A 15,424-nucleotide genomic window follows, 5' to 3' on the forward strand; every position below is an offset into this window, starting at 1 on the left:
TGCCCAGTCATGTTGGAACGGGAAGGGGCCATCCCACAAAGCTCGGAGCATGAAGCTGTCCAAAATGGCTTTGTATGCTGAAGCAGTGAGAGTTCCTTTGACTGGACCGAAGGGGCCGATGCCAACCCCACACCATACTTTACACTTGGCACAGTGCAGTCAGGCGAGTCCCGTTGTCCAGGCCAGAATGGTCCGTTGGATTCGTCACTCCAGAGGACACGTCTGCACGGCTCTCGAGTCCGGCGGTGGGCTTTACACCACTGTGATGTCAGGCTTGGCTGCAGCTGCTCCCCATGGAGACCCCGTTCACTCCATGAAGTTCTCGGTCTGTAGCTACGGCCTCTGCACAAAGTTGGCGACTTCTGCCCACCTCCGCATGCGCCGTCCCCGCTCTGTGATTTCACGTGGCCTACCACATTGCGGCTGAGTTGCTGTTGTTCCCAGTCACTTCCGCTTTGCTCCGATACCACAAACAGTGGAATATTTAGTAGTGAGGACACTTCACAGGTGGACTTCTGGCACAGGTGGCATCCTATCACGGTGCCACGCTTGAATTCACTGAGCTCCTGAAAGCGACCCATTCCAGTCGTAGGTGCTCGCTGTTATAAACCTGTGGCCGTGGAAGGGATTGGAACACCTGAAGTCAATGATTTGGGGGGTCCCAGTAAGTTGGGCAGTATGGTGTATATTGGGTGCGTTCATTTTGACATCGAGGACTTGACCGTGGCAGTCTGCTCTTCAAACATCTACTGACGACATGGCAGATTCAGCCATTGACTTTGCTTTACGTGAAATAGAAATACGGTGGGGTGATGTGGGGAGCAAAACGCAATTCAGTCCCCAGCCAGAAGAGCGAGAAAAAGAAGAAAACGTAAAACCATCGGGGACATCAGCCAGTCGGTCACAGGCCTTACTCTAGAGTTCTTGTGCGATCGAAGAGACACTTTGGTTTGTCTAATTTGAGAGAATCTCGCGTGCCCATTGAGTTGCAGCGGATGAATGTCATTTAGAAGTGTGTTTGCCCACTGGCACTGCCCTGTTTGCCCACTGGCACTGCCCTGTTACCGTCGGCCACGGGCTGGCTTGCTTGCTTCATTCTGGTTGTCAGAATATTTCTTGGGATTCTGTCAAAAGCGACTGTTCCACCTTGGGATGAGTGAACTGTCTGTGATATAGCGCCTTTCACATCTCTTTATTAATTCACAGACTCCTGTAGCAGCAGCACACTGATAAAGAACAATATTCAATTAAAGAGAGATAACAATGCAGTAGAACAGACAGATAATAACTTTGTATAATGTTAACGTTTACCCCCCGAGTCGCGTAGTGTGGGGTCTCCTCAGTCTGTCGCTGAAGCTGCTCCTCTGTCTGGAGATGATCCTGTTCAGTGGATTCTCCATGATTGGCACTCGCCTGCTCAGCGCCCGTCGCTCTGCCACGGATGTCAAACTGTCCAGCTCCATGCCTACAGTAGAGCCTGCCCTCCTCACCAGTTTGTCCCTCTTCTTTATGCTGCCTCCCCAGCACACCACCCGTGTAGAAGAGGCGCCGCCAACCGTCTGGTAGAACATCTACAGCATCTTATTGCAGATGTTGAAGGACGCCAGTCTTCTAAGTCAGTATAGTCGGCTCTGTCCTCTCTGGCACAGATCATCAGTGTTGGCAGTCCAGTCCAGTTTATCATCCAGCTGCACTCCCAGTATTTAAAGGTCTGTACCCTCTGCACAGTCACCTCTGATGATCACGGGGTCCATGAGGGGCCTGGTCCTCCTAAAGTCCACCACCAGCTCCTTGGTCTTACTGGTGTTCAGGTGCAGGTGGTTTGAGTCGCACCATTTAACAAAGTCCTTGATTAGCTTCCTGTACTCGTCCTCCTGCCCACCATAGCAGTGGCGTCACGTGGCAGGACTCCGAGTTGTACTGGAAGTCTGATGTATGTTGGCTGAACAGGACCAGTGAAAGTCCAGTCCTCTGTGGCGCTCCTGTGCTGCTGACCTGCAGTGCCCGAGACGCACATACTGAGGTCTGTCTGTGAGAGAGTCCACGATGCACCGATGCCACCAGGTGTGAATCTACGGCCATCTCTGCCCGCTTGTCCCTGAGGAGCAGACGTTGGATGACGTTGAAGGTGTTTATCTGTGTAGGACTTGGAGCCTGACGTCTGCACCAAACCTTTATGAAGACACAGCTGTGGAGTTGCTCTGCCAGCGCTTTATTATAATAATAACTGGGGGCTTCGCTCGCCCACCCTGGTTTGGTTTACCAGATATACGGTTTAAAGAGCCTGTTACTTTCATGGCAGTTGTTACATCTGCGTTCTTTCCACTTTTACTTTTGTAAAAACAATCCTCATCCTTTATTTCCGTCACTTTCTGGCAGCTCGCGTTGTGAAGGCTGGGTGGCAGCTGAACGCCCGCTGAGGAGATGCCGTCGGATCGTCTGCTGTCTTTCTTCTGCTTGTCGCGCTGCCCGTCGGTCATTTCAAAGCCTGGACAGCGGCTGTCGTTTTGCCACTTCGTGTCTCTGCCGCTCGCATTGTAAAGCTGTGGGGTGGCGCAGGTGGTTCGGGTGGCTGAACGCACGCCAAGGCGAAGCGGTCGATCATCTGCCTGCTTTCTGCTGCTGGCGAGCTGCGTGTTTTGCTTGTCGCTGTTTTAAGAGCTTTGAGCAAGTGAAAGCGTCTCTCGCGGGACCCCAGATTGTCTTCTGAGAAGCGGACGTCTCGTCTCCGTCGCTAATCGCGAGGTAATAATAATAATACTAATACTACTGTGTTTGTCACAATGCCCCCGTGACCCCGCGTTAGGGTATAGCAGGCTGGATGATGGGTGCCAGAAAGCCTTTGATCACTCGGCCATTAAGAGTTGTCCCAGTTGCTGCTCTTCTTCGGTGTGGCCTGGAAATCGTAATGCTGGGAAAATTCAGGAAAAGCGGCCAGAAATGTCCAAAGAAGTGGAAGGTAAGACGATTGTCGCAGCGGGGAGGCAGAGGAGAAGCCGAGAGAGGATCTTCATCGTGCTCGCACTGCTGTCCCGTACGCTGTGTCACATGTCTGGCTCATTTGTGTTTGCAGGCACATGACACCACGACCGGTGATCTGCTGGCCGAGGACTCGAGTGACGCCGAGGTGGAAGATGAGTCGCGCCTTCAAGTTCCTTCTGCTAAGAGGGCCGCCTGGGTGGATGAGGATGACGAGGCAGATGAGATGTGAGTGCAGTGGAATTACTGAGAACGATAAGCTGGGCTGGGCTCATCGTTTCTGGTTGGGTGGGGATGCCCCATCTAAACAGCTTGCTGTGGGTGGCACTGCATGGCAGCAAAGTGTTAAAGGGTTAAAACTCCGCATCTGCCCGTTCATTTGAGTCTGTGATGCGCTGGGAACTTGTGACTGATGTCCTCACTCGGTTGGTGCTTTTCTAGTGTAGTGTGACACAACTGACGGACGTTTGTCACATGACATGGAAATCTGTGGCACCCTTTTTTTTTTTTCCTAAGGAAGTCCTGCAGTTCCTCCGTCAAGGCGCTGGGTTGAGGTGAATGTCGCCTAAAAATATTCAAAAGCAGGCTGCAAGTCTGTGGAGTGCCTGTGCCCTGATGCCCGTCTTAATGCTTCATTTCTGTTTCTTTCATTTTGACAGCATCGATATGACCCATCGATATCGGAAGGACCTGCTGAAGAGCGATGCGGAGAAGTTACTTCCAAAGCAGAAGTTTAAGCTGAGACTGAAGGAACAGTACGTGAGACGCTCTTGTCTGCTCTTTTTGTTCTTTCTTTGGGCAGCTTCGCTCCTGGAGCCCACCAGCGTGGTGTGTCATTTTGAGGCTCAAATTCTTAATCCACCCCTGCCCTCCACGTTGGCACTGTTTCTCATGGCAGAAAGCGCTGCTATATAGCCGTTTGTGGCATGGTGGATTTGGGGTTTGACTCTTTTGTAGCTGTTTGCACGTTCTCTCCGTGTACAGTGTGGGTCACGTCATGGCACTCTTGTCCTCTGTCCATTGGGCTGACGTATGGCATGTCCCAGGGTGGTACTCCTGTCGAGGCCTTGCGCCGTGAATAGTTTTTAGACTTTAGACACACCCAGTCCAGCAGATCCTCAAAATGGCAGAAGGTGCTTCAAATTACTGCCAGACTTCGGTGGCTCACTTGGCTGACCGCTCACAAAGTCGTTCTGATCTAATAATGGAGGGTTCTGGGACACAAGTCAGGCCGTGTCGGGTATTGCAGTAGTAGCTGTCATGTGTGAGTTTATGGCTCCTATTGGCTAGCATTGGGGGTCTTCACTGTCGGGTGGTCCTGTGTCTTGAGGTGTAGTGGCGCCCGCATTACCTTCACCTTCACCTTCAGCCCGTCCTCTCAGTTTCGTGTGGCTTCAGAGTCTCAGCTTTTCAGTTTGCCGTTTCATTTTCAAGGTTTCAGAAAGCAATGGGAGGAACGCCAGCCTGGGCAGAGAGCAACCTGAAGAAGAAAACGAAGAAGACGACGAAGGGCGAGGGTGAGAAAGCGAAGGCACTTTGACGGATTTTTGAAACTGTTTGGTGGCGCTGGGGTGCCTGTAGAATTTTGCGTTTATCTTTTTGTTCAACCAATCAAGCCTTTTTTTTTTTATTTTTAAGTCTCCTATGATGTTTGCCAAATGTTACAGACTCGTTTTAAATTATTCCAGAGGACAGTGATGAAGATGAAGATAATTTACTACAAAGGACAGGAAACTATGTGGCAGCTTCGGATTCCCTTCCCAGAGGCATCATTGAGGTGACTTGTTTGTTTCCTTCATGTCTTCTCAGATTTTATAATCCGCCGTTGTGAAGAGCCAGCTGCCCACGACTGTCGCCGCACTCACAGGGCGTGTTGAGGGCGGGCGCTGAGCGTAAGTAAAGCTGTGGCTCTCCGTCTCGGCCGTGGGGACGCCGTGTGGCCGCAGGTTTTTGTTCCAAACTACTTCTCTTTTATTTGGACTCCGAGCCTAATTAAGAAAACTTATTTCTCAGTTTCTGTTTTGGAGTCGATGAAGTACGAGGGTGTTGTACCGTGTGAGCCGTTCTGAGTGTCGTGAAAGTCAAGCGAAATGAACCCCCCTTTTATTGGCTAACTGAAAAGATTACAATATGTAAGGTTTCGAGGAAACTAGGGGGTTCATGCAAGATGTAGAAATTCCTAAATGAGAGTTTGATTCTACCGAGCATGTATGTGTTAGCGTCGTGTTTTTTACTCGGCTTTTTAAGGAGCTGCTTCTTGTTCTTCTTTCGGCTGCTCCCGTTAGGGGTTGCCACAGCAGATCATCTTCTTCCATCTCCTCCTGTCCTCGTCATCTTCCTATGTCACACCCGTCGCCTGCATGTCCCCTCTCACCACATCCATAAACCTCCTCTTAGGCCTTCCTCTTCCCTGCCAGCTCTATCCTTAGCATCCTTTTCCCAGTATACCTCTCGTCTCTCCTCAGCACATCTCCAAACCAACGCCATCTCGCCTCTCTGACTTTGTCTCCTACCCGTCCAACCTGAGCTGACCCTCTGATGTCCTCATTTCTAATCCTGTCCATCCTCGTCACCCCCAATGCAAATCTTAGCATCTTTAACTCTGCCACCTCCAGCTCTGTCTCCTGTGGCACCGTCTCCTGCCCATATACCACAACTGGTCTCACTACCATCCTGTAGACCTTCCCTTTCACTCTTGCTGATACCCGTTGGTCACAAATCACTCCTGTCATCAACAAACATCACAGTCCATGGGGACTCCTGTCTAATCTCGTCTGTCAGCCTGTCATCACCATTATAAATAAGAAAGGGCTCAGAGCCGATCCCTCCGCACGGTCACACTTCATATCCTGTGCCACTCTTACGTACTTCTCTGCCACTCCCGACTTCCTCATACAATACCACAGCTCCTCTCAGTCACCCTGTCAGATCCTTTCTCCAGGTCCACAAAGACACAATGTAACTCCTCCTGTTCTTCTCTAATCTTCTCCATCAACATCCTCGGAGCAAACATCTCATCCGTGGTGCTCATTCTTGGCATGACCGCACACTGCTGCTCACTAATCATCACCTCCCTTCTTAACTACTCTTTCCCATAACTTCACTCTGTGGCTCATCAGTTGTATCCCCCTGTAGTTACTGCAGTCCTGCACATCCCCCTTGTTCTTAAATATCGGCCCACCAGTCCACTTCTTCTCCACTCCTCATCATCCTCTCTCTTTCCAAGATTCCATTAAACACTCTGGTTAAAAACTCCACTGCCATCTTTCCTGAACACCTCCATGCTTCCACAGGTATGTCATCTGGACCAGCGGCCTTTCCATTCTTCATCCTCTTCATCGCTGTCCTCACTTCCTCCTTGCTAATCCATTGCACTTCCTTATTCACTATCTCCACATCATCCTATCTCTCATTCTCTCATTCTCTTCATTCATCAGCCTCTCAAAGTCCTCTTTCCATCTGCTCATCACACTCTTCCTCACATGTTTCCATCTTTATCACCCTAACCTGCTGCTCATCTTTCCCTGCTCGGACCCTCTCTGTAGCCCACCGGTCCTTCTCTCCCTCCTTAGTGTCCATACAACTCATCATTCGCCTTGTCTTTAGCCTTCTCCACCTCTCTCTTCACCTTACGTCTTATCTCCTTGTACTCTTGTCGACTTTCTGTATCTCTCTGACTGCCCCACTTCTTCTTTGCCATCCTCTTCCTCTGTATACTCTCCTGTATTTCCTCATTCCTCTGTCCTGATGTCACGCCAAGCACCCCCTTATTACATCTGCTGTAGTTTCCCAGCTGTCTGGTGACTCTTCACTGCCACCCAGTGCCAGTCTCGCCTCCTCCCTAAACTCAACCTTGCAGTCTTCCTTTTTCAAATTCCACCATTTGGTCCTTGGCTCTGCCCTCACTCTCCTCCTCTTCATCCTACAGACCACCATCCTGTGCTGTTTAACTGCACTTTCCCCTGCCACCAGTTTGCAGTCTCCTTCAGATCGACTCTTCTTCATGGTGTGCTCATCCTGATTCACATTTTTCTTTTTCCAGGTGTTTTGGCTATTTAACTCCTTATTGACTAGCTAATAATAATAATATTAATAATAATGATAATACGTTTTATTTATACAAGGCGCATTTCTCAGCACTCAAGGACACTGACCATACAATAAATAAAAAAGCAAAACCTCAGACAATGCAGAAAATATAACATTAAAACCAAACCGAGCCAATGTAATCCTAAACACGCCAGTGGGCCTGACATTGAAGTGACTCCCACCTTCAGTGTCCTTTGCCCTCTTGTCTGCTGTGCCAGTTGTTAGTTGAAGGATATCATTAAGGGGCAAACCTTAGGAGGGTCGAGCTGGCACTCTTGCAACTGCCGTGCTGTTCTGAATGCAAAATAAGTGAAGAGAGGAAAACCAGCACCGTGCTGAGCTAATCGGATCAGTTAGAGGCAAAGGGGCTGTGAAAACCTGAAACCCCAAAGGTCACCAGGACTGAGTCTGAGAGCCGTTGGCGTGAAGTGGGCTGGGAGTCTCTTTAATGAAGGATGTAATTGTCTGCTGACTGGAGATCAGCTTCTTTACTATCGAAGTTCTAGTTGGTTTCCTCTTTCACCCTAAAAAACTCTGAGATGGTGGAGAACAAAGACGAATGGGCACAGACTATTCACCCCGAATGCTGGCTCCATGAAGCAGGGGCAGGTGCCACTCTGCTTTTGCTAGATGGATGGCATTTGAACGACTGTCAGTAGGATGTTGAATTATTTGTGTTTGGTCTGTAAGGTGCATTGTGGGCCGTAGACGGTGTTCCTACTACACCCTTACACCTGTTTAACAGAAACTACGTTGTGTAAAATAAAAACTGAAGAATTAGTTGGCACAAAGTACTGAACGAGTCGCGCACTCGCGCAATCTCAGAAATGGAGCATGTTGGCGTTCACGTTTAATGCAGAATAAAGGGGCAGGTGACCAGCACTGTGTGCATTCTTTTTTTTTTCTGCCACAAACAATGCCTACCGATTACTTCCAAATAAACTTCCCATTTAATATCTCCCTAGATGAAAAAATGCCTCAATGCCAACAATGAACGCCCGTCGGATGCCAAGCTGACCACAGTGAAGTTTCATCCTGCCGCACAAGTCATAATGACGGCTGGTTTTGACCAGTCTATTTCACTCTTTCAGGTAGGTGTCTGTGCAGTAATGCCCGGTGTGTTAGCTGGTGCCCTTGCTGTCTTGCTGGATTAACAGGTGTGTGTGGCACGTGTGTGGCACGTGTGTGTGTGTATTTCACACTCCTAAGGTTTGTGCTATGCAAGGCTTTGTTACTTGTCAAAGAAAGGTGACATGTAAAGGGAGCACACGCGGAGTGTGACAGGAAACACCCAGGCAGTGACGGCATTGACAAATGCTGGACATTACGTTAGTGCTGGTGGACCAGGGCCGTCAGATTAGCCCAAAATGAAGGTCTGAATGTTCATATTGAAAGTATTTGTTAACACAGGCTCGCAGTTGTAGGGGCTGTGTTGTCGACTCTATGTACCGTACGTGTATTTATATTTACAGGTGGGCTGCCAGGGTAGGCGAGTGCTGACGGGCGATTGGAGGATAATGGGCTGTGCAGGGCTCGACGTTCCTTCTTGGGCGGAGATGTCCCGTTTGTAGAAGCTGCCCAGGGTTTGTGGTGTTTAAGCCGAATTCGGTCTGTCTGACAGTTCCATATTTGGGGTCCACGTCCCCTGCCTTGGGTAATTCCTTGGAGTTTGCTGTCGACGCTGCAGTATTGTGTCAGGAATTTGGCAGGCTTAATGCCAACTGGGGGGTTCAAGTAGTTTATAAGTCACAAGAAACAACCAGGAGATGGTAGACGGGGTGTGCGAAACCTGACTTGATACTTGGAGCGGCAGTTGAGTTCTTCAGGTGGTCAAGAAATAAAACGTCCAACTGCACTAAACTCGACTTCTCCTTGATTCTCTTCTAGTTGCTGCAGAAATGGAATCTGGTTGATTTTTTTTATTTTTATTATATAACTCGGTCAGTGCGTTTTACATTAAAACACAGACCTTAAGTGAAACTTCGTGTTGGCCGAGGTAGCTAAACTGATCACTCGAGACCCCGACAAGGCTACTTAAAATGGTGACCGTTAAAGCTGTCCTAGCGCCAGGCAGCAGAAAGCCCGAGATCGTGGGTCGAAGAATGAGCCAAAATGGGATCAGGAGCAGAACCGTGCATTTTGGGTGCTATGGAGAAGAATCGACCAAGTGGTGGAGATCTAAGAGCAGGGAGCGTCTAGCGTTTTGAAGGGGTGCGCCATCCGACGATGATACGAGCTAAGCGTTCTAAAACCCGAATAGAGTCCTCCTGAAAGTGGTGCGTAAAAGCAGTTCAGTAGAATCCTGCAGTACTGCAGAGCGAAGCGTGAAGAACACCACGTCAGAGTCATTTTGATGTGAAACGGATACCTCTGTGTTTACATTCCAGTGTCAGTTGTTCCCTTCAAATACGACTTTTTAAAAATCCACCTAAATTGGCTTCCAAGGGTGACATCTGATCTGACAGCCCCACTGCAGACGTCATGTTTCTTTGCTTGAAGTAAACGCACATCATAAGCCTACTTCTGACACTCTGCTTCCCCTCGGGAGTTTTTTCTTATCTGCTGAAATCATTTAAACATTATTTCCTTCATCTTGCTGTGTGGTAAAGTGAATGCTCAGTCATTACCTGGGACTCGGGGACACCACGAATTTCTTTGGGTTTGAAATGATGTCTGTTTTGCTTTCCTTTAGGAAACTGCAAAGAGTGAAGGCCGACATTATTAAGAGTTGTTCTTTGTTTCACAGGTAGATGGCAAAACAAATCCAAAAATTCAGAGTATCCACTTGGAGAAGTTTCCTGTCTTCAAGGCTCGTTTCAGTGCTGACGGCGAGCAGGTTATTGCAACCAGCATGCGTAATAAAATGTTTTACGTGTACGACATGATGGGAGGGAAGATAATCCCAGTCTACGGCATCCGAGGTGAGTGCTTTAAAGACTGCTGAGGACTCTGACAATCTTACTGTCCTCGGGTTAAAGCTACAGAAGCACCCATGGATTCGTCGGCAGCTGGTCTAATTGCTTCTCTGCGGTGTATTCTGTTTAGTGTTTGTCACCGAGTGCATACACAGGTTATGACAGGAAGCAGTGACACAAGTGAATATGGAAAGCAGGGGACCAACATACAGTTCTGTGTCTGCAGGTTAGCCGAGCAGTTCAGGCTCACAGATAATCGGGCCAGCTGACGGGAGAGGACTGGAAAATAAAACGTCCAGTTCACAGCAAACCTCTAGCAGCGTCACCTACAGTGGGTGTAGAAAAGACCCCCTTTGAAATATTCCCTTTTCTTTGCTTTATACCCTCAACACACACACAGACACTAATATTTTTTCCAGCTTTACTTACTCAATGCCATCTCTAACATCCAAGTGAAAGACATCACAGCTACAGTTCAGAAGAATGATAAAAAAATCAAAAACAAGACGTACTGAGATGAATAAAGGACCCCCCAAACTCACTCAGGTGTCGGTGCCCACCATTCCCATTGCGGTTACTGGCTGTGCTCACTTGTACTGAGTGGGATTAGTGAAGCTGTTCCTGGTCCATTCATTCCCTTGCTTGGTTGAGCAACTGACAGCAAACACCTGACTGTGGGTAGCAGGCCACTTTCAGAAGATCTCAGGATAGAGTGGAGGGCAGACGTAAGGCAGGAGATCTCAGAGGCTTTCTCAATCCCAAGGAGCTCAGTAAAGTCCATCATAAGGAAGTGTTTGGCACTACTAGGACCTTCCAAACTGGATGGAGGAGCAAGGAGGACACTGGGAAGAGAGACCACCAAGAGGCCAATGGCCACTTTGAAGGAGTTCCAGGATTTGATGGCACAGACTGGTCATTAGTGGTGTGCATAGGGACGCGATTTCACAAGCGCTCCACCATTGTGGCTTGTTCAGGAGGGTCGCACTTCCCAAGAAAGGCCACATGAAGGCTCGTTTGAGTTTTCCCAGAATGCACCTTGAAGATTCTGGTGCCAAGTAGAAAAGGTCTTCTGGTCAGACGAGACCAAAATCAAACGGTCCAGCAATGCAGCTCACCATCCACAACACACCATACCGACAGTAAAGCACGGAGCGGGCAGCATCCTCTGGTGGGGGGCCTGGGGCTCTCGGTAGGTTAGAAGGAAACATGGAGGGGGCAAAATCCAATTCATGAGGAAAACCTGCTACCCTGAAGATGGGCAGAATGTTCACCTTTAACACGATGACGACCCAAAGCACACAGCAAAACTGACCAGCCAGTGGCTGAACGTCTTGGTGTGGCCAGTCAGAGCCCAGACCTACTGTAAATGATAGTGAAAATCTGTGGAGAGATCAGAAGATCACAGACCACCAATGTGACCGAACTTGAACAGTTAAACTGTAAAGAAGAGTGGGGGGCTCAGTCCAGGTGTGCAAAGCTGATCGACAAGAATCAACAGACTCAAGGCTGGCATTAAAGCAAAAGGGGGGTCACCAAAATGACACTGACATGGGGGGGGTGATCCTTTAGTCATCTCACAACTGCAGCTGTGATGTCTTTCACTGGGATGTTAGAGGTGGCATCGAGGAGGTAAAGTGTGTGTGTTCTCATTTAAGGCTGTAAAGCAAAACAAATGGGAATATTTCAAAAGGGGGATTCTCTTCTATACTCGCTGTACATCCAGGTCAGAGTCATGGAGGGCCAAGGCCTATCCCAGCAGCCTCAGTTTTACAAAAAAAAGGAATCGGCGCTGGGCAGGTCACCATTTGCTCACACACTCACTTTGGGGCTGCCTTAGAGTTACCAAATAATCTGACTGTCGTATCTTTATGTATGTTGGAGGAAAGCTGGAAGATACTCAAAAATAGCTAAGCTGAATGCTGTGACAATGTGGCATACTGGTTAAGGCTTTGGATTTCAAACTCTCATATCCTGCTATTGATGCTGTGTGACCGTGAGCAAGTCGCTTGACCTGCCTGCGCTCCAATTTGAAAGCCAAAAGAAACCTAATCAGTTGCATCATACGGTAAATGTTGTAAGTCGCCTTGGATGAAAGCATCAGCCAAATAAATAAAGTAAACTCCTGGGCATGAGATTGAAACCCAGTCCTCTGTGCCACCTTACAGTAATGGCATCATGTTAAAAAGTGAAAAGAAGCCAAGTAAGCCTCCTGAAATCGGAATGCCGGTGAGTGGCGACTTGGAATGCTGTATGCTTTGGTGTAAAGCACAACTGACAGCACCAAAGTGCAAACCTTTTGGGAGCCCAGATCATCTTTACCTTCATGTTATACCACCTTAAACGTCCGACTCCATGAAGGTCACCTCTTTTCTCAGCAGTCTACACTGCTGGCCATATAGTTAGCTGGACTGAACAAAATAAACAACAAATTCATTGGTCACTCCAAGCAGTTTCTCAGCAGAGAACAGAACATCATCTCTAAAGATGCCTACAGCACCACCTGTTGTCAGGAAGTAGAATTGCACAGAAGTTGTTGTGATTGCACTGATTAACGCAGGGGCGTCCAAACCCAGTCCTGGTGGGCCGCTGTGGCTGCAGGTCTTTATTCCAACCATCTTCTTAATTAGTGATATGGTTTTGCTGCTAATTAACTTTTTATTAACGGGCTTCTTTTAACTTCTCCTGTTTGTTGTCTGGTACAAATCTTGTAATCGATATTTAACCCTACTGTCCAAATGACTTGAAATTGTGCACACTCGCTCACTTCCATTGACAACACATGAATCAGTTTCACTAAATGATCCGTTAATCCATGTTAATTAAGAAGTGAAATTTTCACATGAAGAATAGTTAAAGATTTCACCAGTAGATGCCGCTAGTAACGAATAGAAATATTAAAGGAAGTGTTAAAATATTGATTACAAAATGATACTAAAAAAATAACCAAGACTAAAAAGTTGAAAATAATATAAATACTTTTTAAAAACCACACTTAAATTAAAAAGTGTACTTAAAAGTAAAAAGTCTTTCATACATCACTCGTAAAATAAAAGCGTGGGGGCTTTTCATCAATCAATCACGCTTTTATTTTACAAGTGATGTATGAGAGACTTATTTTTTATATTTTAGTACACTTTTTAACTTAAGAGTGGTTTTTAAGAAGTATTTTTTATATCTATATTATTTTACCTCAGTTTTAATTAACGTGACTCAGACCTCTTAGTTGTTCCTTTTTCCTTAATTAGCAGCCAAACAATAATGTCGCACAACGAGCCGCCACATGACCAGCTAACCACAGATCTGAAATAAAGTAAGGTGAAGGCGTCCGTAAGTTAAATCTGCTCAGGTCACTGAAACGTTCTTAGAAAAAACAGAAAATCAACAGTTTTGGAAAAGTCTGCTGTGGCAGAAAGAGAGCAGCGACGAGCCGTGGAATTCAAGAACGCGTTTAACTAACAGTAAGCAGTAATTGGCTTCTCATTAAGAAAGTGATTGGAGTGAAGTTGGCTGGAGTTTGAAGCCCTGATTTTCGCTGTTTGGCTGCCATTTAATGAAGAGATGAATCGATTCAGAGGACTGGATCTTTAAAAACAGGGGGCTAATAAACTGAAGGGAAAAGAAGTTCATTAGCAGTGAAAACTGATTAGGAAAAGGGTCTGAATGAAAACCTGCGGCCCACCAGGACCGGAGTTGGACACCCCGGGGTTAACGCAAGTTTTGGCCTGAAACGGGGAACTTGTGCTGAGTGTGTGGTGTTTGACTTTGAACTTGAACTCCACAGCTTATGTGGCCTCGACGTGTTTCATCATCTTTTGCAGACCCCACCTTCCATCTACATAGATTCACCCACTTGCATTTATAGTGTGGTGGGCTGCACGGACCTCTAAGACATGTTTAAAGAGGCCCACACCTTTTGTAATGTCTGATTTCATGTGGAGCAACACCTTTTATTATACAGGGCTTGTGGATTTTCTTAGTAAAACTCTGAAAGGTCCAACTGCCCACACACATCAGTCCCCCTGACATTTATTTTTATCATCGGTGATCACACAACATGAGAGAGATGCCCATTAAGGTGTTTTTTGTGATCTCAGATGGCACCATAGATCTTAAGAAGACGTCCACTTTCACTGATTCAGGTTCTTCCATCTCTGTCTCCGTTTTTCATTTTGTCTTTTCAATGAGTGTAACTTGGTGAATCGTGAGGCGCTATGGGGCTGTTTCTTGACTGCGGTCCTCGCGAGCATCATTGATGTTCCTGATGTGCTGTTTACCAGCAGGTGGGCGCTCTTTATCTGGCATGAAGACATTTTCTTAATGGACTGCCCTCCCAGGGACACTTAAAAGAGAGAGCTGAAGAAAACGCTTGGTCCGTCTTTTTATTTATTCCACGTCAAACCTAAGAGGTTGTGCTCCCCACATTAGTATACGGTATCGTATCAGTCAGTCAGTCAGTCTACGTCCAGCCTGCTATATCCTAACACCGGGTCACGGGGGGTCTGCTTGAGCCAATCCCAGCCAGCACAGGGCGCCAGCCCACCGCAGTTATGTACTGTATGTCCTAAATAAAGGGTCCCACATTTGTCTGGGGGTGTGTTTCTGATTTTTAACATGGAGTAAATCTAAAAGGAACACTCTGTCACCTTTCTGTTTTTAACAGGATTAGAAATAAACCGAGTAAAGCAGTTTGACGTTTCCCCTGACGGCTCGTTTCTCCTCCTCACTGGAAGGTCTGGATATCTCCACCTGCTGACCATGAAGGTGCCGTTTCTGAGTTTTGTTTGCCTTCCCTTGTTCTTCAGAGTGGAGCCGTTGTGTGGGTTGACATTTCTGTCCTGTGTGTGTATTTCATGACGTTAACTAGACTGTCCACTGTAGAGTGGGCTTCTTAGCGTATGTGTGTGTGTGTATGTGTGTGTATCTACAGTGGGAAGCAAAAGTTTGGGCGACCTTGTTAATAGTCCTTATTTTCCTGTAGAAATCGTTGGTTGTTACGATAAAAAATGTCCGTTAAATCAATCATATAGGAGACACACACAGTGATATTGGAGAAGTGAAATGAAGTTTATTGGATTTACAGAAAGTGTGCAATAATTGTTCAAACAAAATCGGGCAGGTGCATAAATGTGGGCACCACAAAAAAGAAATGAAATCAATATTTAGTAGATCCGCCTTTTGCAGAAATTCCAGCCTCTAAACGCTTCCTGTAGGTTCCAATGAGAGTCTGGATTGTGGTTGAAGGTATTTTGGACCATTCGTCTTTACAAAACATCTCGAGTTCATTCAGGTTTGATGGCTTCTAAGCATGGACAGCTCTCTTTAACTCACACCACAGATTTTCAATTCTATTCAGGTCTGGGGACTGAGATGGCCATTCCAGAACGTTGTACTTGTTCCTCTGCATGAATGCCTTAGTGGATTTTGAGCAGTGTTTCGGGTCG

At 47.2% G+C, this 15,424-nt stretch overlaps 1 protein-coding gene across 1 annotated transcript in view; it reads left to right on the forward strand.

The window, feature by feature from the left end:
* utp18 (UTP18 small subunit processome component) overlaps positions 1-15,424 on the forward strand; it is a 30,629-nt gene that overhangs the window by 1,606 nt on the left and 13,599 nt on the right. The window contains exons 2-8 of the mRNA XM_039739332.1: positions 3,074-3,207; positions 3,639-3,734; positions 4,414-4,496; positions 4,668-4,756; positions 8,034-8,159; positions 9,815-9,989; positions 14,644-14,744. Coding sequence (XP_039595266.1) covers positions 3,074-3,207; positions 3,639-3,734; positions 4,414-4,496; positions 4,668-4,756; positions 8,034-8,159; positions 9,815-9,989; positions 14,644-14,744 — 804 coding nt within the window. The remainder of the gene's footprint in view (positions 1-3,073; positions 3,208-3,638; positions 3,735-4,413; positions 4,497-4,667; positions 4,757-8,033; positions 8,160-9,814; positions 9,990-14,643; positions 14,745-15,424) is intronic.

This window comes from Polypterus senegalus, chromosome 17 (assembly GCF_016835505.1).
Source record: "Polypterus senegalus isolate Bchr_013 chromosome 17, ASM1683550v1, whole genome shotgun sequence".
NCBI classification, from domain to species: domain Eukaryota; kingdom Metazoa; phylum Chordata; class Cladistia; order Polypteriformes; family Polypteridae; genus Polypterus; species Polypterus senegalus.